This window comes from Carcharhinus amblyrhynchos, chromosome 9, assembly GCF_965287045.1.
Source record: "Carcharhinus amblyrhynchos chromosome 9, sCarAmb.v2.hapA, whole genome shotgun sequence".
NCBI lineage: Eukaryota > Metazoa > Chordata > Chondrichthyes > Carcharhiniformes > Carcharhinidae > Carcharhinus > Carcharhinus amblyrhynchos.
In genome coordinates, this window is record NC_137332.1 from 61,659,259 (window position 1) to 61,685,421 (window position 26,163).

The following is a 26,163-nucleotide window of genomic DNA, read 5'->3' on the forward strand; positions in this document are numbered from 1 at the left end:
ACTAGCAACATTACAAACATGAATTTCAGTCAGTACTAATCCATAATTCATTAGCATGACATCAGTTCATCTTTGATTTTAACAATACAACAGAGGCATTCTGACAATCAGAAAATGGTACTTTGGAATATCATAAAGTTTTGTGCTTGCTTTTTGTGTAAATTAATCAGAATTCAATAGTTTTCTTCAACTTTATGATCAATGAAGATTATTGGGTTGAGACAAATTTTAATCAAATACACATGGACAGGGAAGATTCCTATAGCTTTTTCCCTTTTTTACCTCTCCCTAGGAGATTATGTGGCTGGAAGGGAGCTGAGAAAGAAGGGATCAAGGTCTGATGGTGTAATTTCTGCACACCATGCCCAGATGTGACAGACTCAATGGATCAGCAGGTCTTTACTCATCCTCGCTCTCATTTGTGTGGATATGTACACCTGATATTCCCACCGTCCTTTTGCCAAAAGTAACATCTATGGTTGAAAGAAAGGAGGATCAAGTGATATGGGAACAAGACTGCAGGTAGAATTAGAATACTTAAAATGTTTGCATGCTAAATTCCAACTTCCAGTATTAAAATTAAGTGTTAACACTTGGTCAATCCATACTAAGTGGAGTTGGAGTATTGACGGAGGTAGAGTTTTGTCATTATATTTCCACTTGTGTTAAACATCACTCTACGATGACGATCACTTGTGGTGGAATTTCCGGTGTTGGTGAAACTGGGAAATTACAAGGAAATCTTATGGTGCAGTGGGGAGCATCCCTGCTTCTGAGCCAGAAGCTCCAGGTTTGAGTCCTGCCCTCAGACTTGATGGCCATGCAAGGTGTGTTCATAATGTGGCCAAACAGGATGATTAACGATCTATAAATCCTTCTGATTTGCCTGTTTCAGGTGGTAAGAACAAGGAGAATTTGCTGGTCAGCCATAACCACGTGATTGTTGCAGCACAACACCATCCCCATATTACAAGATCTATGTGTAGGTTCTTGCCACAGGCTTCCTGGCAAGTGTCCTCTTTATTTTGAGGGATTGCTAGAAAGGGCAAATTTGAAAGTTGCATCCAAAACTTCTTTCATTTGTACATCCCATTTTCTCAATGCCTATTTACTCTCAGCTTTCCTGCCAATGTTATATAGAAAACATAAAAATTGACATTTATAGTCAGGGCCTGATTGTCTCCAGATGCCATCTAGTTTAAGCCATTTATCATTCGTGCACATTAAATACAGCATATTTAAAAACATGTAATCAAGAAGTTTTGTAAATTTTAAACATGACTTATCATGAAACCATTAAACAATCAAAGAAACTGTAAATAGTACAGGTTTAAGTGAAGATTTATATAGTTTTAATTACACAATGAAACAATAAAATACAAGGGAAGTGACTGTTGCCTGCTGTACCTAATTTCTGATCTTAATTTTACACTATTTTGAACCAGTATAATGGCAGCAAATTTACATATACAGATTTTTTGCATGGGGACAGAACTAATGGCGCCGATTTTGCTGTTAAAAAGATAAAGTAACACGTTATTATCAATGTGCAAATAGGCCAGCAAATTCAGAGGACTAAGAGGTTATATCATGAGCAACCAATCAGCAGAAATTGCTGGTCGATTTACACCGCATCGTATTCTTTCCCACGCTAGCTCCCTATTCCTTTATTCCCTTAGTATTCTAAAATATATGGATCTCGGCCTTAACTCTATTCAACAACTGAGCATCCCAACAGCAATTTGAGGTCCAGTGGTCCATAACTCTTTGAATTAATTTCAATGCTACATAACTAACCCTTGTTTTGAGACGAGGACTAGTTCTAGATTACCCCCAGGGTAATTGGGCAGGGCACACAGGCAAGGTACCATAGCACTGCCTGTCTCCGGGACAATTCGACCTAATCTGCTTCTACACGAAACTCTCCAGCCCCCACTACTCCCCACCTCCGCTGCCCCTCCTGCGCCGATATCAGCTCATAGTTCCAAGGGTGCAAAAGCTTTAGGAGTTGAAGGGTGCAGAGGAAAGTCTCAACTAAACAGGCACTCCATGAGCTGCCGCAATCCAACAAGATCCCAAGCACTGATAGATAGCGTAAAAGAGCAAGGAAGTTTGGACGGAGTGTAAATACTTGCGGAGCACACATGCAGCCGTTCGCGGTCAAGTTTTACGGTCTCTTTACACTTCAATCGTCGCTGGGCACAAATGCACCTCAATGTCCACTCCCACTGAGGAAGGGCAGCCACTCAAATGCCGGCAATGGGTCCCGGGATGAGTAATGATTTACCACAGCCGGCGGCAAATTTTAAATCGCAAGTGGACCTGACGCTTCTCCTTCTTCCCAAGACTCTGACCATTTAATTCACGGGTGAAGAAGGCGCTGTGTTTGAACTAACCTGGAGATTGCAGCTTCGCTCCTTTTCTGCACTCGGTTTCCCGGTGACCGAGTGATTCCTCTCGCCCTGTCCTGAGTTTTAAATACTCCCGGTGCCGCCGCCGCTCGCTCACGGCCCCATTTTGACAAGTTTGACAGTTAGGCGCTGCTCCCCCGCGAGCTCGCTCAGCCTCAGCGGCGGTTACATAAATTAGGCAAATGAGCGATCCCCGCCCTCCCATTGGCTGGAATTTGAATCGGGGAGGAGGAGTTTGCTCGCCGTTGTTATGGTAACGGAGAAGCTGCGGCCCCGGCGGGAGGGGGCGAGCAGTAACTTTCGAGTTCTAACATAGTGTAACTGAGTACCCAAAGTTCACAGATAATTGCGCGGCGATTGCCCTGGACTGACAACCGTCCGCAAATTGCCATTTGAATGGCAAATTTCTTATAGTTTCATGTTCCGTCAGTAGTTACCCAGAAAACAGTTAGAAGAATCAAAAACACTTGTAACTGCTGAATAATTATTACAAAGATCCAGACTGACCTCCATGGGATTCATCTCTCATCCCCCCCATTCCTCCCATCCTGCCAATCCTCCCTCATTACCCCACCACCACCGCCATTGTGGGCCTCCTGCCCCTATAATAACTCCAGAAGTCAGCTGTAAAGGAACAGTGCTTAATGTGCAAAATTACAAGCCTGTGGTGAATGCAAGGTTCCAACTGGATACAATAATGGACCCACTCAGGGGCCTGCTTTATGCAGGGCTCAGTATGCAAACCTAACAGGTCCTACAGGGAGGTCAATCACACCCCATGAGAGACCGCCCCATCTAACTCTCTCCATGGAATTCCTCCACCCCATGGGGACTCCCCAACCTCATGGGATTCCCTCAACCCCAGGGATTTCCACCCCAAACCTCCCTTGTCAAGGCCTGATACCCAAGTTTCACCTCCTCGAGGAGGGATGACTTGACCTTACCCCTCTCACCCCCACCCACAGAGGAGTCCTGACCCAACTCTCTTCCTTCTCCATGAGATCTGACCCAACTCCCCCCCCCAAACCTCAAGGCCTGTCCCACTCGGAGACCAATTTGACATCCCCTCAAAACTCCTTCCATACCCATTTTACCTATGTAACTGTCTAAATGCTTTAAAGGTAAATTGTGCCCATCTCTATTACTGCCTCTGGCATTTTCCAGACACTCACCACCCTCTGAATGAAAAAAATGCCCCTCTGATTCCAGTTGATCTTTTGGGCGTTATCACAAAAACATTTTGTAATTTGCCTCAAAAATATTGCTTAATATATTTAAGAGTAGTGACTACATACAGTTTGATTAATACAGATGACAATGGGCTCATTGCAAAAAGAAGGATTTTTAATTACAGTATCAATTCTCCACGAGTGAGTAACTGGATTTTAGATTGCTAGTTTTATTGGAGTAGTATAGTAATCAGTTTCTTAGTAAATTTACAAAAGAAATATAAATGCAAAAGGGTTTAGAGCTCTTTGTGCCTAAACAATCCAGCTCTGCAGTGGTCACAATTATAGCAAAACTAAAAATCATGATTTCCAGAGGCTGTTGCAAGACTTGTGGTGAGGCTGAGATCCTAGCACAAAATTGTGCTAAACTTTAGATGTTAGGCCTCTGATGGATCCAGTTCTGGGTACTGAACAACATTTTAACAAGGGCTTGGAGAGATGCCATATGTGGAATGCCAGCGTTGGACTGGGGTGGGCATGTTAAGAAGTCTCACAACACCAGTTTAAAGTCCAACAGGTTTATTTGGAATCACGTGCTGGTGATTCCAAATAAATGTGTTGGAGTTTGGCCTGGTGTTGTGAGACTTCTTGGATAGATGCAGAGGATATTTATTAGAATCGTATTAAATGAGGGACTTCAAGTATTTGGACAGACAGAGAAACTGGAATTGTTGCTCTCGAGCAGAGAAAGTTTAAGGGTAAATTTAATAGAGGTGTTCTTAACCGCAATAAAGCAGATTGAAAGAAAGTTCCCAGTGAAAGACGGTCAATCACAGAGGACACAGATCTTGAGTGGTACAAGCAGATTCAGTATTAACTCTCAAAAAATGGCTAAGTATTTGAACATTTTCATGTGCAGGGAAATAAATGAGTAAATGGATAATTATTTTTCAAAGTCAGCCAAAGTCGGGTGAGCCGAAAAACCTCCCGCCACTTCAGGTATTCCCACTCCCTCCCGCCGGAACCGCAGCTTCTCCGTTACCGTAACAACAGCGAGCAAACCCCACCCCTTCCTGATTCAAATTTCGGCCAATGGGAGTGCGTGGATCGCTCATTTGCCTAATTTATGTAACCGCCGCTGAAGCTGAGCGAGCTCGCGGGGGAGCAGCGTCTAACTGTCAAACTTGCCAAAATGTGGCCGCGAGTGAGCGGCGGCGGCGGCACCGGGAGGATTTAATACTCAGGACAGGGCGAGAGGAATCACTTGGTCACCGGGAAACCGAGTGCAGAAAAGGAGCGAAGCTGCAATCTCCAGGTCCGCCGGTTAGCGACAACACAGCGTCTTCTTCCCGCCGGGGTCGAAGTGCGATTTAGATCCGTTTGGGACTGGCTTTCTCCGACATACTCGCAGCCTCCAGACCCCGCTAGGGGGACAAGAATCGTGATAGTGGTCAGTATGAAACATCTCTCCGTCTCCATGCACTTGTTTGACTCGCTTCCTCCGTTCTGCTCATTCTCTCTTTGTCCCTCTGTGACTTCCATGTGTGTGTGTGTATGTCTCTCTCTCCCGCCACCTTGCCCTGTTCTGTTTAGTCAGAGTCGACTTTGTCTCAATGAGTTTTCTTTTTCTTGTTTTACTCAGTATTGGAGGTTTTCTTTGGGGCGTTAGTTGTAAGGGGACGGAAGGTGTTGGAAGCGAGGCTTTTAAAGGTGCGCCGCTTTTGTTAAACGTCCACAAGCCAACCCTAGCTAAATATTGGTCAAGACTTCACCCTGGAGAGTTGGCTCATCATTGTTTATTCTAATTGCTCATCCACCAGTTGGCTGTTGAAATTCCTTGGGGTAATCTTTCATCAGATTATTCCATCGTCCCCGAATTTAACACCGGGGATTTATTTGTGCATGTAGAACTCGGATATCAAGCAGAAAGACTCGTGGAGACAAAAGGAAAGTTGGCATACTGTCCCAATCAGGTGTCTGTGAATTTATAGTATGAAGGTGCCAGTGCCCTTGACAATATTAAAGTGGTATAATCTGAAGGAGGAGGGCGCAGTCCGAAGTACTATTAATGTGGAGTTTGAGGCATTGAATTGTATAACAATTTGAATACAGGGATAAGCAGTTGGTAACTGAGGAAATGTTACAATGAAAAAAACGCTTTTTTGATTTTCACTCAGCCTTAAAGTTTATAAGTGGAAGAATAATGACAAGTAGACAAAACGTTTTCCTTTTCCGCCATCTCCATCACCAGTATATACAGGAATTTCAAGTTTGGAAGATTGCACCCCCATAAGAACCACCATCCCCATCCCTTTCTGTCAATTTAAATCAATGGATGGAAAATTAGGCAGTCTGTTAAGGACTGTGCTTCTCTGCCAGGTTGGCAAAATATCTGTACTCCCCTGAGCCCACTAAATCCAATAATTCCAAGTGCAGCATTGGTAATATCTAACCTAAAATTTGTTGCAAATTGTAATTATTACTTCTTTGTGATGTATTGGAACAGGCAATAAATAAATGGTGTATACCTACCTATCTGTTGTGGAAATATCATTTTAGCAAAGAGTAAAAAGAGGGAAGATATCTGACTCAGCATTCTTGTAATATTTTGAAATTGTACACAAGATAATCTTTAATATTCATTGTAAAAAAAACTTTATAAATGCTATAATGAGGCTGTATCTGAATCAGCATTCTTGTAATATTTTGAAATTGTACGCAAGATAATCTTTAATATTCATTGTAAAAAAAACTTTATAAATGCTGTAATGAGGCTGTATCTGAATCAGCATTCTTGTAATATTTTGAAATTGTACGCAAGATAATCTTTAATATTCATTGTAAAAAAAACTTTATAAATGCTGTAATGAGGCGGGTAGAATTAGGGACCTTGTGGTGAAGGATCCTCTTGGGGAGAGTGATCATTGTATGGTGGAGTTTCTGGTGCAGATGGAGGAGGAGAAAGTGGGTTCCCGGACACGCGTCCTCTGTTTGAATAGAGGGGAGTACGGTAGGATGAGAGAAGAATTGGCGAATGTGGACTGGAGGAGCGCGTTGGAGGGAGGGTCTGTTGAGGAGCAGTGGAGGATCTTTAAGGAGATCTTTCTTGGTGCTCAGCGGAAATTTATTCCGATGGTCAAAAAGGAAAGTAGGAAGAGAGGTAATAAGCTGTGGATAACGAAGGAGGTGAAGGAAAGTGTTAAATTAAAAGCGGAGGAATTTAGAGTAGCTAAGAGTAGTGGGTGAGAAGAGGATTGGGAGAGGTTTAAATGTCAACAAAGATTGACAAAGAAGTTGATAAGGAAGGGTAGGAGAAACTATGAAGCTGGGCTAGCGCTTAATATAAAAAAGGATAGCAAGAGTTTTTATAAATATATAAAAAGGAAGAGGCTGGCTAGGGTAAATGTTGGTCCTTTAGAGGATGAGAAAGGGGACCTAGTGGTAGGGGATGGGGATATGGCTAAGGTATTGAATAACTTTTTTGTTTCTGTCTTCACGGAGGAGGACGTGAATAATTTGCCGGGTGTTAGCGATGGAAAGGTGGTAGGACTGGAGGGTCTTAATGACATTACTGTTACTAGAGAGGCGGTGCTCGACAGACTGGAGGGGCTGATTGTGGACAAGTCCCCAGGACCGGATGGAATGCATCCGAGGGTTCTGAAAGAAATGGCGGAGGTGATAGTGGATGCCTTGGTGGTTATTTTCCAGACGTCGCTGGATTCCGGGGAAGTGCCGGATGATTGGAAAACGGCTAATGTTACGCCGTTGTTTAAGAAGGGTGCCAGGCAAAAGGCGGGGAATTATAGGCCGGTTAGTTTAACGTCTGTGGTAGGTAAAATGTTAGAATCTGTCATTAAGGAGGAAATTGCGAGGCATCTTGAAGGGAATTGCTTGATAGAGCAGACGCAGCACGGTTTCATTAAAGGGAAGTCGTGTCTGACAAATTTACTGGAGTTCTATGAGGATGTGTCTAGGGCGGTGGATAGAGGAGAGCCGGTGGATGTGGTCTTTCTAGATTTTCAGAAGGCGTTTGACAAAGTACCTCACAAGAGGTTATTGCAGAAGCTCGAGGGACATGGAGTTGGGGGTAGGGTGTTAGCGTGGATAGAGGATTGGTTGTCAAATAGGAGGCAGAGAGTGGGGGTCAACGGGTGCTATTCAGATTGGCAGATGGTGACTAGTGGAGTGCCCCAGGGGTCGATGCTGGGGCCTCAGCTTTTTACCATTTATATAGATGAGGGAACCGAGTGTAGAGTGTCGAAATTTGCTGATGACACCAAGATTGGGGGAACGGCAAATTGTGCGGAGGGTGTGGAGAGTCTGCAGAAGGATCTAGATAGGCTGGGCGAATGGGCCAGGAAATGGCAAATGGAATTTAATGTTGGCAAGTGTGAGGTGGTCCACTTTGGTAGGAAGAATAGTAGGAAGGACTATTACTTACGGGGTGAAAAACTGCAGCAGGCGACAGTGCAGAGTGACCTCGGGGTCCTTGTGCATGAGTCGCAAAAACCCAGCTTGCAGGTGCAGCAGGTGGTCAGGAAGGCAAATGGGATGCTGGCCTTCATAGCGAGGGGGATTGAATATAAAAGTAGGGAGGTCTTGCTGCAGCTGTATAGGGCATTGGTGAGGCCGCAGCTGGAGTACTGTGTGCAGTTTTGGGCGCCGCACCTGCGCAAAGATATTTTGGCCTTGGAGGGAGTGCAGAGGAGGTTTACTAGGCTGATACCGGAGTTGAGGGGGTTGAGCTATGAGGAGAGGCTGAATAAACTGGGCTTGTACTCGTTAGAGTTTAGAAGAATGAGGGGAGATCTCATTGAGACGTATAAGATGATGAATGGGATGGATAGGATAGAGGTGGAGAGACTCTTCCCGCTCAAAAAAGACAGTAGGACTAGGGGGCACAGCCTCAAGATAAAAGGGGGGCGGTTTAGAACGGAGTTGAGGAGGAACTTCTTCATTCAAAGGGTGGTGAATCTCTGGAATTCTCTGCCCGTTGAAGTGGTGGAGGCTGCCTCGCTAAATATTTTTAAGACGCGGGTTGATGGGTTTTTGATAAGAGAGGGGATTAAGGGTTATGGGGAGAAAGCGGGAAAGTGGAACTGAGCAGCGACAGATCAGCCATGATCTTATTGAATGGCGGGGCAGGCTCGAAGGGCTAGATGGCCTACTTCTGCTCCTATTTCTTATGTTCTTATGTTCTATAATAGCTAAAGATTTTCTGCTTTGCTGTATTTATTTTGCATCAAAGCCTTTTCATTTATTTCAAACCTAGTATTGGATTTTTGTATCACAGATGTAAAGTGTTTTATAGTGTAGGACTTTTTTTGCAAATTGTAACCTTGCTGAATGATTATAGCTAAATACTGTGCTGAAGTGTTATCTTACTGGTGTAATTTTGCCAGTGCTTGCAATGGAGAGGTGGCAGAACTTTCTTTTAAAGATGATCATTTACTGGCTAGTCTGCATTACATTTGGGCTCTCATTATTCTATCAATGAACATTATTCAGCATAGTGATCATCTATACACCTGATCTGCAGTATACACAATTAAACTATGCCAATGGACAGCATATGGCAACCACCAATACCACGTGCAAATTACTGCTCAAAAGATATTAACCTACTTACTGAATTTGATACTTCACTAATTTCCATTCCAGAAAGCAAACATAGATAAAGCTTTATGACTCAATGTCAAACTAAAGATCGAGTAACTGCCCAAGTAACAACTAATCTTCCAAGAATTTCTTCACATTGCTTTAATCAAAATTTCTTATTTGTTCATCAATAATGTGAAAATGAATGATAGTGTACTCAATGGATCAGAGTATGTGGAGTCAGGAGTAAAAGAGCAGAAAAGAAAATAGGAGTTAAGGGTAACTATTCTCATTAAAAGGTAGGAATTGTGTTCTGCAACAATTGGCACAGGGATAAAAGTAGAACATGCTGGAAATACTCAGCAGGTCAGGTAGCATTTTGTGGAAAGAAAAAGAGTTAATGGATTGGATTTTAGAGAGGGGAGGAGCTTGAGGAATACTGCTTGTCCATTCCCTGGAAGAAAAGTTTGTTCCTACTGACTCATTTTGAGTAAGGCCGCCCTGCAGCAATGAAATACTCAGGGTGGCGTAATCAAACATCTTTGAGGATTGTTGTGGTGCCCCTGATACACAAAGAGCACCTCCTGAATGACGTACCTCCCATTCCTTTCCATTCTTTTGCCAAATCTGTTTTAAAAAATGGCCTTCCAACTCTTGCTCCCTACACTGTCCAACATATTATAGTAATGGGGACAGATTAAAGGCCTTAAATGCCCACGAATTTGACCATTTAAGACCCTCAGGCCTACTGGTGGGTGGTCTAGTGGGCTCTGTAGCCTCTTGTATAGTGGAAACAGGATTAGGGGCGCACTGGAAGGTGGTGGGCTATCTACCCAACTTATTTTATGTGCCACTCTGCCAGAAACATATCCTATGGAAGGGCCATAAAATCCAGCCTAATATTTCTGGTAGATGTCCTTTTGTCAGAACTGATGCTGATTTGTCAGAATTTTGAGCTGGAACCATTTTTTGTAATTTGGGCATATGGATCAGAAGTGACTTTCTGGAGGTTAAAAGTAGAAACCAAGAAGTTATTTTAGACTTGTATTGAGTCTTGGTTAAATCACAATCTGGAGTAGCTACTGTGCATAGCTCTGGTTTCAATATGAAAAGGATCAGTCACCGATGAGAATAAGACTGTAAGGAATAGGTGGAGATTTAGGTCATTCAGCCCATTGAGTCTGCTCTGCATTCAATCATGACTGACATGATTCTCATACCCATCTCCTGACTTCTCCCCATAACCCTTGATCGTCTTATTGATCAAGAACCTATCTATCACTGTCTCAAAGACACCCAATGACCAGGCCTCCATAGCCCTCTGCGGCAATGAGTTCCACAGATTCACCACTCGCTGGCTGAAGAAATTCCTCCTCATCTCAGTTGTAAAGGAGTGTCCCTTTACTCTGAGATTGTGCCCTCGAGTTCTAGTCTCTCCTACTAGTGGAAACATCTTCTCCACGTCCACTCTATCTAGGCCTCTCAGTATTCTGTAAGTTTCGATTAGATCCCCCCGTTAAAACTCCATTGAGTATTGACCCTCACTCTCCAACCGCTCTCAAAACGATTCATTCCTGGGATCGTTCTTGTGAATCTTCTCTGGATCCCCTCCAAGGCTTCATTGCTGCAGGGTGGCCTTACTCAAAAGGAGTTGATAGGAACAAACTTTTCTTCCAGGGAATGGACAAGCAGTATTCCTCATCTTTCCTTAGGCATGGGGCCCAAAGCTGCTCACAATACTCCAAATTGGGTCCGACTAGAGCCTTTTACAGCCTTAACAGTACATCCCTGTTCCTGTATTCTAGTCCTCTAGAAATGAGTGCTAATATGGAATTTGCCCTTCTAACTGCCAGCAGAGCTTGCATGTTAACCTTAGAGTTCTGAACCAGGACTCCCAAGTTCCTTTGTGCTCCAGATTTCAGAAGCCTTTCCCAATTTACAAAATAGTCTGCGCCTCTATTCTTCCTACCAAAGTGTATTATGACACATTTTCCCACGTTGTATTCCATTTGCCACTTTGCCCACTCTCCTAATACGTTCTGCCCAATTCATTCCGCAGCCTCCCCACTTCCTCACCATTACCTGTCCCTCTACATATCTTTGTATCATGCTTTCAAAATTAGTAACCGTGCCCTCAGTTCCAACTTCTAGATCAGCATGGTAGCACAGTGGTTAGCACTGCTGCTTCACAACTCCAGGGACCTGGGTTCAATTCCCGGCTTGGGTCACTGCCTGCGTGGAGTTTGCATATTCTCCTCATGTCTGTGTGGGTTTCCTCCAGGTGTTCCGGTTTCCATCCTCAGTCAAAGATGTGTGGGTTAGGTTGATTGGCGATGCTAAAATTACCTCTTAATGTTGTAAGATGCGCAGGTAAGAGGGATTAGCGGGTAAATGTGTAGGGATATGGGGGTAGAGCCTGGGTGGGATTGTGGTTGGTGCAGACTCGAGGACCTCTTTCTGCACTGTAAGGTTTCTATGATTAATGTACATAGTGAAAAGTTGTGGCCCCAACACTGACTCCTGGAACACCACTAATCATTGGCTGCCATCCTGAAAAGGACCCCCTTATCGCCACTGTCTGCCTTCTCTCTGTCAGCCAATTTTCTATCCATGCCAGTCTTGCCTCTAAAACCATTGGCTCTTAGCTTATTTAGCAGCCTCCTGTAAAGCACCTTGTCAAAGGCTTTCTGGAAATCCAAATAAATCACATCCACTGGTTGTCCTTTTGCCTAACTTCTTCACTACATCCTCAAAGAATTCTAACAGAGCTGTCAGACATAATCGCTCTTTGACAAAGCCATGCTGACTCAGCCCAATTTTATCATGCACTTCCAAGTACTCCACAATTTTATCCTTAATAATGGACTCCAAGATCTTACCCATGACCAAGGTGAGGCTAACTGACGTATAAATTCCCATCTTCTGCCTCCCTCCCCTCCTAAGCAGGGGTGTTACTTTAGTCTTTTTCCAGTCCTTTGGGATCTTCCCTGACTCCAATGATTCCTGAATGATCACCAATGCCTCCACAATTTCCTCAGCTATCTCCTTCAGAACCCTGTGGTGTAGTCCATCCAGTCTCAGTGATTTACCCATCTTCAGAACTTCCACCTTCTTCTTAGTGATGGTCACTACATTTCTGCCCCCTGACTCTCTTGAACTTCTGACATGTTACTGGTGTCTTCCACCGTGAAGACTGTAACAAAGTACCTAGTTGGTTCCTCTGTCATTTCTTTGTCTCCCATTACTACTTCTCCAGCCTCATTTTCCAGCAGTCCAATGTCCATTCTTGCCTTTCTCTTATCTTCTATATATCTAAAAAAACTCTTGCAATCTTCTTTTATGTTACCAGTTAGCTTACCCTCATTTCATCTTCTCCACCTTATTGTTTATTTTAGTTGTCTCTGCTTGCTTTTAAAGACATCCCACTATTCCTCATGGGGTATACTCTTTCCTTTGCTTTCATGCTATCCCTTACTTCCCTTGTCAACCATGGTTTCCTCATCCTCCCCTTAACATGCTTCCTCTTCCTGGGAATGAATTTATGTTGTGCCTTCTGAATTGTCCCAAAAAACACCTGCCACTGTTGTTCCACAGTCTTTTCTGCTAGGGTCCCTTTCCAATCAAATCTGGCTAGCTCCTTCCTCATGATCATGTAGTTTTCTTTTCTCAATTGTAGCACCGTTGTATCTGTATCTGATTTTCCTCTCAAACTGAAAGGTGAATTTTTTCATATTGTGGTCACTGGCCCCTAGAAGTTCCTTCACCTTAAGTTCCCTGATCAAATCTGCCTCATTACGCATTATTAGATCCAGAAATGCTTGTTGGCTAGTGGGCTCTAGCGTAAGCTGCTTCAAAAAATCATGATGTGGAGATGCCGGCATTGGACTGGGGTAAACACTGCAAGAAGCCTCACAACACTAGATTAAAGTTCAACTGGTTTATTTGGTAGCAAACAGAACTCCCACTTACTTGACAAAGGAGCAGCACTCCGAAAGCTAGTGGCATTTGCTACCAAATAAACAAACCTATTGGACTTTAACCTGGTGTCGTGAGACTTCTTACCAAAAAATCATGCTGTGGACATTCCATAAATTCTTTATCTTGGGGTCCACTGCCAATTTTATTTTCCCAGTCCACCTGCATATTAAAATCCCCTATGATTCCTGTAATATTGCCTCTCTTGCATGCTTTTTCTATCTCCTGATTTATTTTCTGTCCAATATCCTGACTACTGCTAGGGGGCCTGTACATAACTCCTGTCAGAGTCTTTTCCCTTTGCAATTCTTCAACTCTACCCACACAGATTCTATGCCATCTGACCTGATATGAGTTTTTGTTAATGACTTAATTTTGTATCAAGAAGGCAATCCTGCCTCCTTTACCTATCTGCCTGTCCTTTCGATAGGACATATATCCTTGGATATTCAGATCCCACCTCTGATCCCCTTGCAGCCATGTCTCTGTGATGCCCACAACATCTCCAATTACAATGTATGCATCCAGCTCACTTACCTTACTCGGTATTCACTTACTCACTCAGTATTCTGTATACAGCATCCTCAGAGTTGATTGCCCCCCCTTCCCATAGTTTCCCTTTATTTGCTGTGCCTGAAGTTTTATTCATGTCAATTTCTATACTCTCTACTCTTTGAGTAGTTCTGGAAACTTTACTAACTTCTACTGAGCCCTGCACCCCATTAACTGATTTAAAGTCCTTGTGACTTCCCTATTTAGCCTTTCCGCTAGGGTCTTGGTTCAGGTGGTGTCCATCCCATCAGTACAGTTCTCTTTTGTTCCAATACCGACACTAGTGCCCCACAAAATGGAACCCTTCTTTCCCGCACCACTCCTGTAGCCATGTGTTTACCTCCCTAATCTTCTCTTTTTGCCAGTTTGCACGTGGCATAGGTAATAATTCAGAGATTATAACCCTTGAGGACCTGTCCTGTAATTTGGTTCCTAGTTCCTGATATTCCCCAAACAGGTCCTCCTGCCTATTCCTGCCTATGTTGTTTGTCCTAATGTGGATACAACAATTGGATCCTCCCTCTCCCACTCCAATATCCTTTCAAGCTGGTTAGAGATGTCCCTTACCCTGGAACTGGGTAGGTAACATATCTCTATCCTGCTTACAAAGGATGCTATCTATCTCCCTAATTATGAAATCCCCTACCACTACACTCTTTGCTCTCCGTTCTTGAATGGCCTCCTGTACATGTCCAGTGGTCAGTTAGCTCACCCTCCCTACAGTCCTTTTCATCCACACAAGGAACATATACCTCGCACCTGTTGGATAAGGTCAAGAACTGAGTCTCCTCCACTTCTGAATTTCGGATCCCTCTACCTGCCTCATTCTCTCATTTGCAGTCACACCTGGCTATCCCTGACCCATGGCTGAATTGGAGCTATGTAATCTAAGGGGTGTGACTGCCTCCTGGGACAAAGTGTCCAGGTAACTATCCCCCTCCCAGATGTGGTGGAATGTCTGAATCTCAGACTCCAACTCAGTAACTCTGAGCTGGAGTTCCTTGAACTATCGTTTCTCTTGATCCTATAAATAACTACCAACACTTGCTGCAGACAATGGTCATAGCAGCTTGCAATGGGATCTACCATCTCCCACATCAAGCAGCTCTAGCACATTGTCTGTCCAGCCATCTCCACTTAGTTAGATTTTAAATTTAGTGCAGATTTGCTACCAACCAATCAAATCACAGAGAAAATAATGTTATCAAAGTTGAGCGGATGTACTTGATGGAAACACGGGGAGGATTTTTTTCTTTAGAAATGTGACCTGACATTAAAATGAAGTGTTTGGATGGCTTGATGTAGAGAATATGTTCCTTCTGTGGGGTGATCAAAACTAGAAGTCAAATAAGTTTAATCAGAATTTTAGATTATCTAAAGAGTGATGAGAATGTGGAACTTGCAACCATAATGAGTAGCTTAAATGAATAGCAGAGGGAAGTCCTATGCATGCATGAGGGAGAAAGGAATAGAAGGTTCTGTTGATACGGTTAGTTGCAGTAGGAAGAGACATAAATTCAGGCATAAACCAATTGGACCAAATTATCTGTTAGTGCTGTACATGCTATGTAATTTATAGTGTTAAAAGCCTACAAATGGCAATTTTATAGCTATCAATCGGCCAACGTCCAACAGATTATTCAGTGAACAAATTATCTGATGTAACCAGGTACATATATATTTATGAACAACTGAATATATTGTCAGTCTAAGTTCAGTTAGTCACACAGCCTGCTCTGATTCAGAAAGTTGAGTTGGAGTCTCAGTCTAGGCTGACACTTCAGTGTGGCACTGAGGGAATGTTGCAGTGCTTGAAGTATTACCTTTTGGATGATACTTTAAACCAAGGACTTGTTTTCCCTGTCTGGTGTATGTAAATATCCTATGACTGCATAAACCTTGGCGTCCTTTTTAATTTTTATCCCCTAAACAACATCAGTAAAACATAATATCTGCTCATTATCTCATCAGGTTGTGATGAGCACTATATAAATGTAATACTTCTGCCTTTTTACAAAAATATTTTAGAGAAGGTTTCTTTAAATCTTAATTTAAAGACCAGAATTGGAATATGCTCCTCTGTTAGTCTAACTATGCAACCTCAAAAGAAGCTATGATAATTAGCTCTTTTGCTGCTCTGTTACAGAAAGCAAAATTCTCTTCAGATCACACAGACTTGTGCTTTGAAGGATTATTGCACTTTGATAATGTGTTACAGTCATGTTGATAATTATACTTATCATTTGGTACAACAGTAATTATAACACAAGTTCTTTAGCCAGCATTTATGCAGAAGCTGTTCAGTGGTCTTACATAGACAAAAATGATAATTTTGGGACTCCATTTAAAAAAAAAACTTATGCTGTTGAAATGTTGGATCTTTTGGGTTTACGTAGAAAATTGGAGCTGGAGTAGGCCATTTATCTTGCACCTGCTTTGCCATTCATTTGTGATCATGGCTGATCTTCTGAATCAATGGCCTCAGCCTGCCTCATTTCCCCCCTCCTCCCGTATCCTTTGATCCCTTTTGCTCTAAGAGTTATAGCTAACTCCTTGAAAACATACAATGTTTTGGCTCAGTGGTTGCAAATTCCACAGGCTTACCACTCACTGGGTGAAGAAATTTCTCCTCATTTCAGTCCTAAAGGGTTTGCACTTCAACCTATGGCCCCTGGTTCTGGACATCCCCCACCATCAGGAACATCCTTCTTGCAACTATCCTGTCCATAAAATCCCTACTGTACAGAAAGAGGCCATCTGGCCCATCAAATCTGCACCCACTCTTCTAAGAGTATCTCACCAAGGCCCTCCCCTCCATCCTATCCCTGTAACCCTGTACATTTGCCATGGGTAATCCATCTAACCTACAAATATTTGAACACTAAGAGACACTTTAGCATGGCCAATCAATCTAACCTGCACAACTTTGAACAGAGCACCTGGAGGAAACTTACGGGAAGAGCATGAGCTCCACACAGACTGTCACCCAAGGCCAGAATTGAACCTAGATCCCTGGCACTTGAAGCAGCTGGGCTAACCACTGCTACCGTGCCATCCTATCTTATCCTTTTAGAATTTTAGAAGTTTCTGACACTCTCATTCTTCTGAACTCCAATGAATATAATCCTTACCGACTCAAGTTCTCCTCCTACGGCAGTCCTGCCATCCCAGAAATCAGTCTAGTAAATCTTTGCTGCACTCCCTCTATAGCAAGAAGATCCTTCCTCAGATAAGAAGAACAAAACTGCACACAATATTCCAGGTGTGGTCTCTCACCATGTTCATGCATAATTGCGGCAAGACATCCCTGTTCCTATATTTGAATCCTCTTGCTATGAAAGCCAACATACCATTGCCTTTTTTGTCATCTGCTGCACCTGCATGCTTAACAAAGATCACGAGATGTAGGGATTCTATGATACGACTTCAGGGTTAAAGAGACATTGGTTTTATCTCAGAATAAGAAGTCTCACAACACCAGGTTAAAGTCCAACAGGTTTATTTGGTAGCAAAAGCTACTAGCTTTCAAAGCGCTGCTCCTTCATCAGGTGAATGGGATTTCAGTTTACACACAGGACATATAAAGACATAAACTCAATGTACAAAATAATGGTTGGAGTGTGAGTCTTTACAGGTAATCAAGTCTCAAAGGTACAGACAATGTGAGTGGAGAGAGGGTTAAGCACAGGTTAAAGAGATGTGTATTGTCTCCAGCCAGGACATTTAGTGAGATTTTGCAAGCCCAGGCAAGTCGTGGAGGTTTGAACAGAGCAACCCCCTACAATGCAGAAAGAAGCCATTTGTCCCATTAAATCTGCACCGACTCTCCTAAGAATATTCCACTAATGTCCTCCCCTCCATCCTATCCCTTAACCCTGTACATTTACCATGGGTAATCCATCTAATCTACATATATTTGGACACTAAGGGACACTTTAGTATGGCCAATCAGTTCACAAGCAGGACATAGAAAGACACAAACTCAATTTACAAAATAATGGTTGAAATGTGAGTCTTTACAGGTAATCAATCAAGTCTTAAAGGTACAGACAATGTGAGTGGAGAGAGGGTTAAGCACAGGTTAAAGAGATGTGTACACAGATGACTTCACAGGTTAAAGAGATGTGTTCGAGTTACCAAATAAACCTGTTGGACTTTAACCTGGTGTTGTGAGACTTCTTATTATGAGACAAGACCAACCCCCATGATTGCCTGGGCTTGCAAAATCTCACTAACTGTCCTGGCTGGAGACAATACACATCTCTTTGATCTAAGCTTAACCCTCTCTCCACTCACATTGTCTGTACCTTTAAGACTTGATTACTTGTAAAGACTCGCATTCCAACCATTATTTTGTAAATTAAGTTTATGTCTTTATATGCCCTGTTTGTGAACTGAAATCCCACTCACCTGATGAAGGAGCAGCGCTTCGCAAGCTAATGGCTTTTGCTACCAAATAAATCTGTTGGACTTAAACCTGGCGTTGTGAGACTTTTTACTGTGTTTACCCCAGTCCAACGCTGGCATCTCCACAGCTTATCTCATAACACAGGATTCATTGTTCTAAAGTGTTGTCCATTGAGTGTGGGTACTTTCTTGTAGTGAGGTAATTATTACTGATTATAATATTCTAAGTCCAACATGCCTAGAGCACAATGCAGCATCAACATGATTTCAGGGGACTTTGCATACGTTATCATTAATATTTCTGCTCAGTTTTTGCACATTCTCAATATTTTGGGCCAGGCCACTTTTATTGTTGTAGATGGTCCTGTCCAAAACGTGTTTGCTAAAATGGTGTAATGAAGATGCAGTGCTGTAGAATAAGTGGTGTTTCATAGAGCCTACTCATAGGGTGGTACAGTGGCACAGTGGTTAGCACTGCTGCCTCACAGCGCCAGGTACCTGGGTTCAATTCCTAGGGTGACAATCTTTGTGGACTCTGCACGTTCTCCCTGCATCTGCATGGATTTCCTCAGGGTGCTTCGGTTTCCTCCCACAGTTTGAAAGATGTGTTGGTTAGTTGTATTGGCCAAGCTAAATTCTCCCTCAGTGTACTTGAACAGGCACCGACGTCTGGCGACAGGGCGATTTTCACAGTAACTTAATTGCAGTGTTAATATAAGCCTATTTGTGACACTAATAAATAAATTTTAAACAAAAACTGAACTAAAGGCCATGTACAACAAACTGAGGTCATGCATCAGATCAGACACAAGGTGGTGCAAAGCCTTTTGTTTTGTCCCCTTCAATCTTGTACGTCTCTCTTCTGGGGACCATGAATTGGATTCAATTTGAATTTGATTTTTGGGGCAAACAAAGAGACGGATTAGGGCTACCCTGGCTCACTCTGCGCATTGGCTTTGTAGCTTTAAGAATGGAGTGAAGATTTTTAAAAAGCTGAAAATCTTAATAGAGCATGGAATTTTATTTGAGTTTTTTCCCCTGGAAATTGGATTTCTGTAATTTGCGAGGATGGGTTTCTGGCTGTTTTCATAAATTTAAGAATTTTTGTGTTTTTTTTCATTGATGATTTATTGTTTGAATCCAAATCTCTATTTTTACCCCAATGGCTACTTCTATATCTGAAGTCAAAAGAGAAAATGTGGGAAATCTCAGCAAGTCTGGTAGCATCTGTAAGGAGAGAAAAGAGCTGATGTTTCAAGTCTAGATGGCCCAAAGACCCCTGCTGAGATTTCCCAGCATTTTCTCATTTGATTTCAGATTCCAGCATCTGCAGTAATTTGCTTTCATTCTGTATCTTAAAGGCTGTCCTGTAGTAATTCTAGTCATTGTCAGATTAGGTTGCAATTCTTTGTTGGTTGACCCACTTAGCTCTGATATGAAGAGAACAAGGTTGGATGTTTCTATACTTAACAGGACCAGATATGGGAAAATGCAGCCCAGAGCTTCTGTTTAACATGCTTTTTAAATGTGCTTGCCAAACACTTCTTTATCAATGCTATTTGAGAATCCAGAAAAAGATCCATGCATATTTGTTGCATGATTTGTTTGTTAATGCCAGAATAATTTTTGTTTCTAATCTACTCTATTTTGAAATCAAGGCCAATCATCTGTCTCAGTAAATGTTGATTTTTTTTTGCACTCTTTAATTATTGGTAGATTTTAAAACCTAATTTTAGCTAAGGTCGTGCATGACAATTGAAATAAAGCCACACCACTGTTTCATTACAACCCCATTAGAGACAACATTTCCTTGTTATTTGATTTTTAATATGTTTTAGCACTGTTTCCTGCATTTCTTTCAACTTGCATTGTAAGAGGTCCATGCTCTGGATGTAGATTCAAATTCTTTAGTTTGATGACAATATTGCAGTTAAAATCCAGAATTTTGAGCAAGGTGTTAACATTTTAATTTAGATAGTGTTTCATTGGTGTTAAAAATGTTCATGTTCATTGGATCTCCCCTTTTATTTACAATTTAGACAGTTTATTGCATTTGGTAACAAAAGCCTGGAAGTTAATGTGAATGATTCGCATGAATGATTAATGTGCCCATATCAAGTTCTTCTTTCCATTATTGACAAGAAATGGCTTACTACTTCTACTTAAAATAAGAGGAAAGAGTGCATTGCACACATTGTGCAAATTCCAATATGAATTGTAAAAAGCATTTTGTGTGTTGATCCATGCTACAACAAACCTGCTGTAATATATAATTGCTTTCTCTTGATGCTAGAATGGTTTAGCTCTGTTGGCTGGACAGCTGATTTGTGATGCGGAGTGATGACAACAGCATGGATACAATTTCTACACCAGCTGAGTTTATTCATGAAGGCCCGTCTTCTCAACCTTGCCTAAGGTGTGGTGGTTCTTGGGTTAAACCATCACCAGTGAGCTCCACCCCCTCCCCATGGGATCCATGGTCATCTGGGACTATGGTAACTTTACCTTTGCTAGGTAAAGAAGAATTTCAAGTGATTTTAATGTGCTAATTTAGCACAATCCATTTTTATATGTAGAAGTTGAACAAATGAGAGAATATTAGATCATCTATTGTGACATTGATTCCTACTACTTAGGAATGGAATTTCTGCTTGGTTGGAATTGCTGTCAGAATTACTTCCACTCATCTTGGAATCACTCATAATTAGCCAAATTTGTGTACAGATAGTGTAGAATAATAATGTTGTGGATTAGAACAGATATTTCCATGACCTCGAGCGCTCAACAGACATTTTAGGTTCAAAATTATAAAGGTTAACCTAAGTTTTCAGAGATATTGTGGAATTTTCCCAAAATTCCTCAGAGTGCTACATCAGGCGAGAAAAGCTGTATGAAACTTCTGAGCTTCACAAATACCCTTTCTCACTTGCTAAGTGCTGGCGAGGATCTCACAGCCCAGGGTAAATAAGCAGGCAAAGCTGGGGTTCTGAGAATGAGGTGCCAAACGTTACATTTTAAGGTCTCCTCTCAAGCATTGGGGCATCCACCGCCCTCTCCCCAACCACAATGCCAATATCGGGGCACCCCCACTTGTGCTGTCATTAGGGCTCTTCCCTCTCCATCATCATCCAGACCACACTAATGTAGATTGCCACACTGCCCCTGGCACTGCCAGGGTACAATGTCCTGCTGCGTCCCTGGAGTGGTCATCATGATGGCACGGTAGCACAGTGGTTAGCACTGCTGCTTCACAGCTCCAGGGACCTGGGTTTGATTCCCAGCTCGGGTCACTGTTTGTGTGGAGTTTGCACATTTTCATCGTGTCTGCATGGGTTTCCTCTGGGTGCTTCAGTTTCTTCCCAGTCTAAAGATGTGCGGGTTAGGTAGATTGGCCATGTTAAAAAAAAATTGCTTAGGTTAGCGGGATTAGAGGGTAAAATATATAGGGATATGGGGGTAGGGCCTGGGTGGGATTGTGGTTGGTGCAGTCTCGATGGGTTGAAGGTCCTTTTTCTGCACTGTAGGATTCTATGATTCTATTACTGGTTTTCACTTTTGAAAACTAGTAGTGACTCATGCCAGCATGACATCACGCCACCTGAAGTTGAGGGGGAAGGAGGTATGTTGTTGGTAGATACTATGGCGTAAAGCTGTTTAAATTACATTAAGATATATTCAAATCAACAGAGATCCATTTTCACCCTCATTGGGTGTGAACCTGATCACATCACTAGCTGGGAGGCCTGGAAAATCTCAAACCAAGATCTTGCCAGTGCAAATCCTTTTTTGGCCCTCTCATGAGATTCAGTGACTTGTTTCTTCATTTAATATTTTTGAATTCTGTAATATAATCATTCTATTGAGTGCAAGTTCTGATCATAATTAAGTTTTGCCTTTCTGCTTAAGAAAACATGTGCTAATTTACTTGCTATCCAATATGAAATTCTGTGTTCCAAATAACCAGATTATAGTCCCAAGAATTGTTTTGATCACTTAATAATTTTCCAAATTTAATACTAAATTTATTGATTTTGACAAATTTTGACATTAAAATGTATTCAAATTGCGTGTGAATGAATGGTGCTGAATGAACCCATGGCTATTGCCAATGATGGAAAACAAATCTATGCAAATACAAGATGCTGAAGTTTTGGAAGTCTGCTTTCTAGATCACTTTCCCTATGATATGATATGTTGCCAACCACTGATCTCAGCAATCTATCTGACATGGAGCAGAAGTGCATTCTTACTCAGGCCCTGACACACCCATCTTGCTGCTGGGATGAGCAGAAGGATGAGGAAGAAGTAAGGCTACGGAGAGGAATAAGACAATTTTGGAGGGAAGTCAGATGTATGGAAATAATTCAAAGCAACCTGATGATGAGAAAGTATTTGAACATAAAGCCGAAACAGTGAAAGAGACAGAGATGGCAATAATTACTGCGAAACAAGTCGTGGTAGTCATAAGAAAATAGTCACCTTAGTTTGTAACTAATGCCAAGAAAAATCAACTTAATATATAGGAAACTTTGATTACCGTGGGAGCCATGTAATGAACACTGGATGTAACAAACTTGACTATCTTCCCATTTCTGCTGAACATTTTAAAATCTGTCCCTTAATCCTGCTTTTAAGCTGACTATTTAATAGCTGTTCCTAACACGGTTACATGTAAAGCTGATCATGATTTCTGCAAAGGTGCTGATGCATAGCTTGTGCCTTGTTTTTCCTTTAACTCCTGAAATATGCTGGCATTCTTGTTGTATAGGAGTTGAATTTTTTTAAAATCTCACTTACGTAAATATTTGGAATCGGTTTTGCACTATTTTTGCTTAGGCATCACCTAACAGTCTCAGCCTGTCTTGACAGTTACATTTGCCAAACAGCAATTCCACTAATTAAGCAGGGTGGGATTGCAAATTAAAATGTTTAACCAGAGGAAAGGACATTTTGTCCAATTATGAAATTCAGTCCAAAACTACTGAATACTACTGAAATGATGAAGTTTGCCATTTTATTATAGTAGTCATGGCTCATAATTCATGAGAAATGCTTTGAAATAGTATAAAGGTTTTTAACTTGTGTCAGTAGTATTTGGATGAGCATTACACAATATAAACTGCAGAGACAATGAAGTGACATGTGTTACCAGACCTTTAAGAAGAAACCTTTTAAGGTAACCTTGGAAATATTCCTCATTGTTATCCATACACTTAGTCTACTTAACTATATCTGCAGGAAATGTCCTTTTCCTGCGAGGCAATACAATGGTCAGTGAAGAAAGGAAAAATAAATACAATTCCATATTTGGAAGTATACTACCTGACCTACACTATACTTTGGATAAATTCCATTTTAACAGCTTGTTGTAGTATTTGCATGTGTGCCTAATCTCATAATTTACTTTTGTCTTTAGAACATATCAGTTGAAATGAGTTGAATCTAATTGGTTTTGAGTACATCAATTTCTCTTATATGAATAAATAAGTCAACATAATTTAAAATTTGAAGTTGTAGTTGTCAGAATTATTTTACTAGTAAAAGTAAATTGTCTAGTTTGCTTCAATTTCCATTCTTATATTTTGAGAAATTTACTTGCTGCTCATCCGAGAAAGTATGTTGGTTTTGTGTCATGGAAATTCTAGCCATGATTTGGTGGGATCCACTGTTTAGCTATTTATAGTTTAAAGCATGGATTAAGCAGAACAAAATTTTTTTAGGATGAGCTTCTGATTCAATTAATAGAAATGTAAGGAATAAAATCCAACGTATAAAGTTGTGTAAATTTCTGCAGTATTTCACTGCAACTATAATGGGCTAATGCAGAAAATATTGTTTTGCTGTACTGTAACTTTTTGGATACTTGTCATTTTTAGAACAACTGTGATTTACTGTTTTTCATTGAAGAATAAAATACCAGAGCTGGTTAATTGCTTTTCGCAGGAATCCTTTAAAATAAGTGAAAGTTTGTTATTTGCTGTAACTTAACTATATACAATTTATAACTCGGTAAAAGTTTGCATGGAACTGCTGTCTTCATTGTCGGCACTGATACTGGCAGTCATTAAGCTGTAAACAGATGAGCTGCAGATTTATTATGGGACTTTATGAAAACATTCTTATGTTTCCTTTTGCAGATTGCAGTTGAAGGAACGGGGCTACGATTAAAAGAAATCGCAACATTGTTTGTGAGCTGAAACAATTTTTCATTGTTCTGAGGAGTTTAGTACATAGTCAGCATTCCCAAAACTGTCATACTAAGGAGCCTAAATCTTCCGCATTTAATTGAATTTTCTTAAAAAGAGGAATTTACATTCTTCTGGAGCCTACAGTGGATGTTTTAATTGTTGAAGTATAATGCAACTGAATGGATGCAAGTGATATTTTGGTCAGCCTGCATGAACACCCCTATCATATCCGCTACAGGTAGAATTTTTTTCCATTTTTGCGATAACTTGATTTGGATATTTTCATTTGATTTGTGATCTAGTATGTTGATAAAGAATAAAATATTTGCCTTAAAACTTGTAGTAAAAGTGTAGAAACATAGAAACCTCAGTTAACTGGTCTAAGAACACAATTCCCCCCTTCCTAAATTTTCTTTCAATTCTTCATTGTTTTTCTTTTATTTATTCCCATTATTTAATTACTTACTGAAATGGCTTAGTGGAAAGAGAAAGTATAAATCTATCTTGTGTATGACATCAATCCTATAAATTTTTGTTTTAAGATTGTATAATTTCAACAAAAATACAAGCTGGTCATCCACATGTTAAATTTCTATATACTTCTGTATCGTTCCCATTCGCCCCCTACTCCTACACAATATTTATGATGAAAACAACCAAGGTAAGCTCATTCTGCAAGTACTCTATCCTGCTAGTGGAGGTTTTGCAGGTTCGTGTAACAGCAATATGATATTTGTATTCACATGTATTAGTTAAGCCAACCCTTAAATCACATTGTCTGCATAATTCTTAAAAGAAAAAAACATAAGATCAATTGTTTGATTTGATTTATTATTATCACATATAATAGCATGCAGTGAAAAGTATTGTTTCTTGTGTGCTATGCAGACAGAGCATACCATTCATAGGGAAGGAAATGAGAGAGTGCAGAATGTAGTATTATAGTCATAGCTAGGATGTAGAAAAAGATCAACTTAATGCAAGGTAGGTCCATTCAATAGTCTGATGGCAGCAGGGAAGAAGCTGTTCTTGAATTGCCCCTCAGTGTCCTGAGATGCATAGGTAAAGGGATTAGCGGGTAAATGTGTAGGGATATGGGGGTAGAGCCTGGGTGGGATTGTGGTCGGTGCAGACTCGATGGGCCAGATGGCCTCTTTCTGCACTGTAGAGTTTCTATGATTCTATACAGTGAAAAGTATTTGCATAAGCATTCCAGCATTTACTGTTTACATTTCCAGCATCCATTGTACTTTGTCTTTTAGAGATTTGGACATTAAAATTTAGAGTATAAGTTTAAAATGAGGACGGTGTTTGATTTTAATATGCAAGCTGATTTATCTCTGTATGTCTCTGCCTGTCACTCTGTGCAATATTGTGCTAGATTGACTAATATCCCTCTCTTTTCCCTTTTTCAAATACTTATCAATAATCTTTTTAAAATTCCATTATGGCATCTGCGTCCACAGTTGCTGATACAATATTCCATGTCTTAATGACCTTCTGCAAAAATAATGTACCGTAATTTCTGGGCTCTCCAGCATTGGATTTGCAGATACCCCAAAGCTGCCTTGGGTAATCCCTGTCAGATGTCCCTGGGAAGCATTTGCAGAAGCGCTAACTTTCCCTGAAGAATTGCACTGTCGACCATCCGGCAAAGCAATAGCTAACTTCTGATAATTCTGCCAGTGTTACGCTTGTTACTCAGGCCATGGGTCCAAAATTCATCCTAACGATTCCCTCTAATACAACTGGACCATCCCTCCCTCTGACCCGATTGGACCCCTCTTTGACTGCTACCACCAACCACCGAATCCCAACCACAGCTTAGATACTTATCTTCTCCTCCCTGTCAATTTCACAAGG

General features: G+C 41.3%; 2 protein-coding genes across 2 annotated transcripts in view; one reads left to right on the plus strand and one right to left on the minus strand.

Annotated features, from left to right (window-relative positions):
* aknad1 (AKNA domain containing 1) overlaps positions 1 to 2,485 on the minus strand; it is a 59,662-nt gene extending 57,177 nt beyond the window's left edge. Inside the window, exon 1 of the mRNA XM_080196761.1 lies at positions 2,397 to 2,485. The gene's annotated coding sequence lies outside the window, so the exon portion shown is untranslated. The remainder of the gene's footprint in view (positions 1 to 2,396) is intronic.
* Positions 2,486 to 4,774: 2,289 nt separating this feature from the next.
* The window catches only part of gpsm2 (G protein signaling modulator 2), a 72,969-nt gene continuing 51,580 nt past the window's right edge, over positions 4,775 to 26,163 (plus strand). The window contains exons 1-2 of the mRNA XM_080195826.1: positions 4,775 to 5,030; positions 24,250 to 24,538. Of these exons, the coding sequence (XP_080051952.1) occupies positions 24,480 to 24,538 (59 nt within the window). The 5' untranslated portion in view covers positions 4,775 to 5,030; positions 24,250 to 24,479. The remainder of the gene's footprint in view (positions 5,031 to 24,249; positions 24,539 to 26,163) is intronic.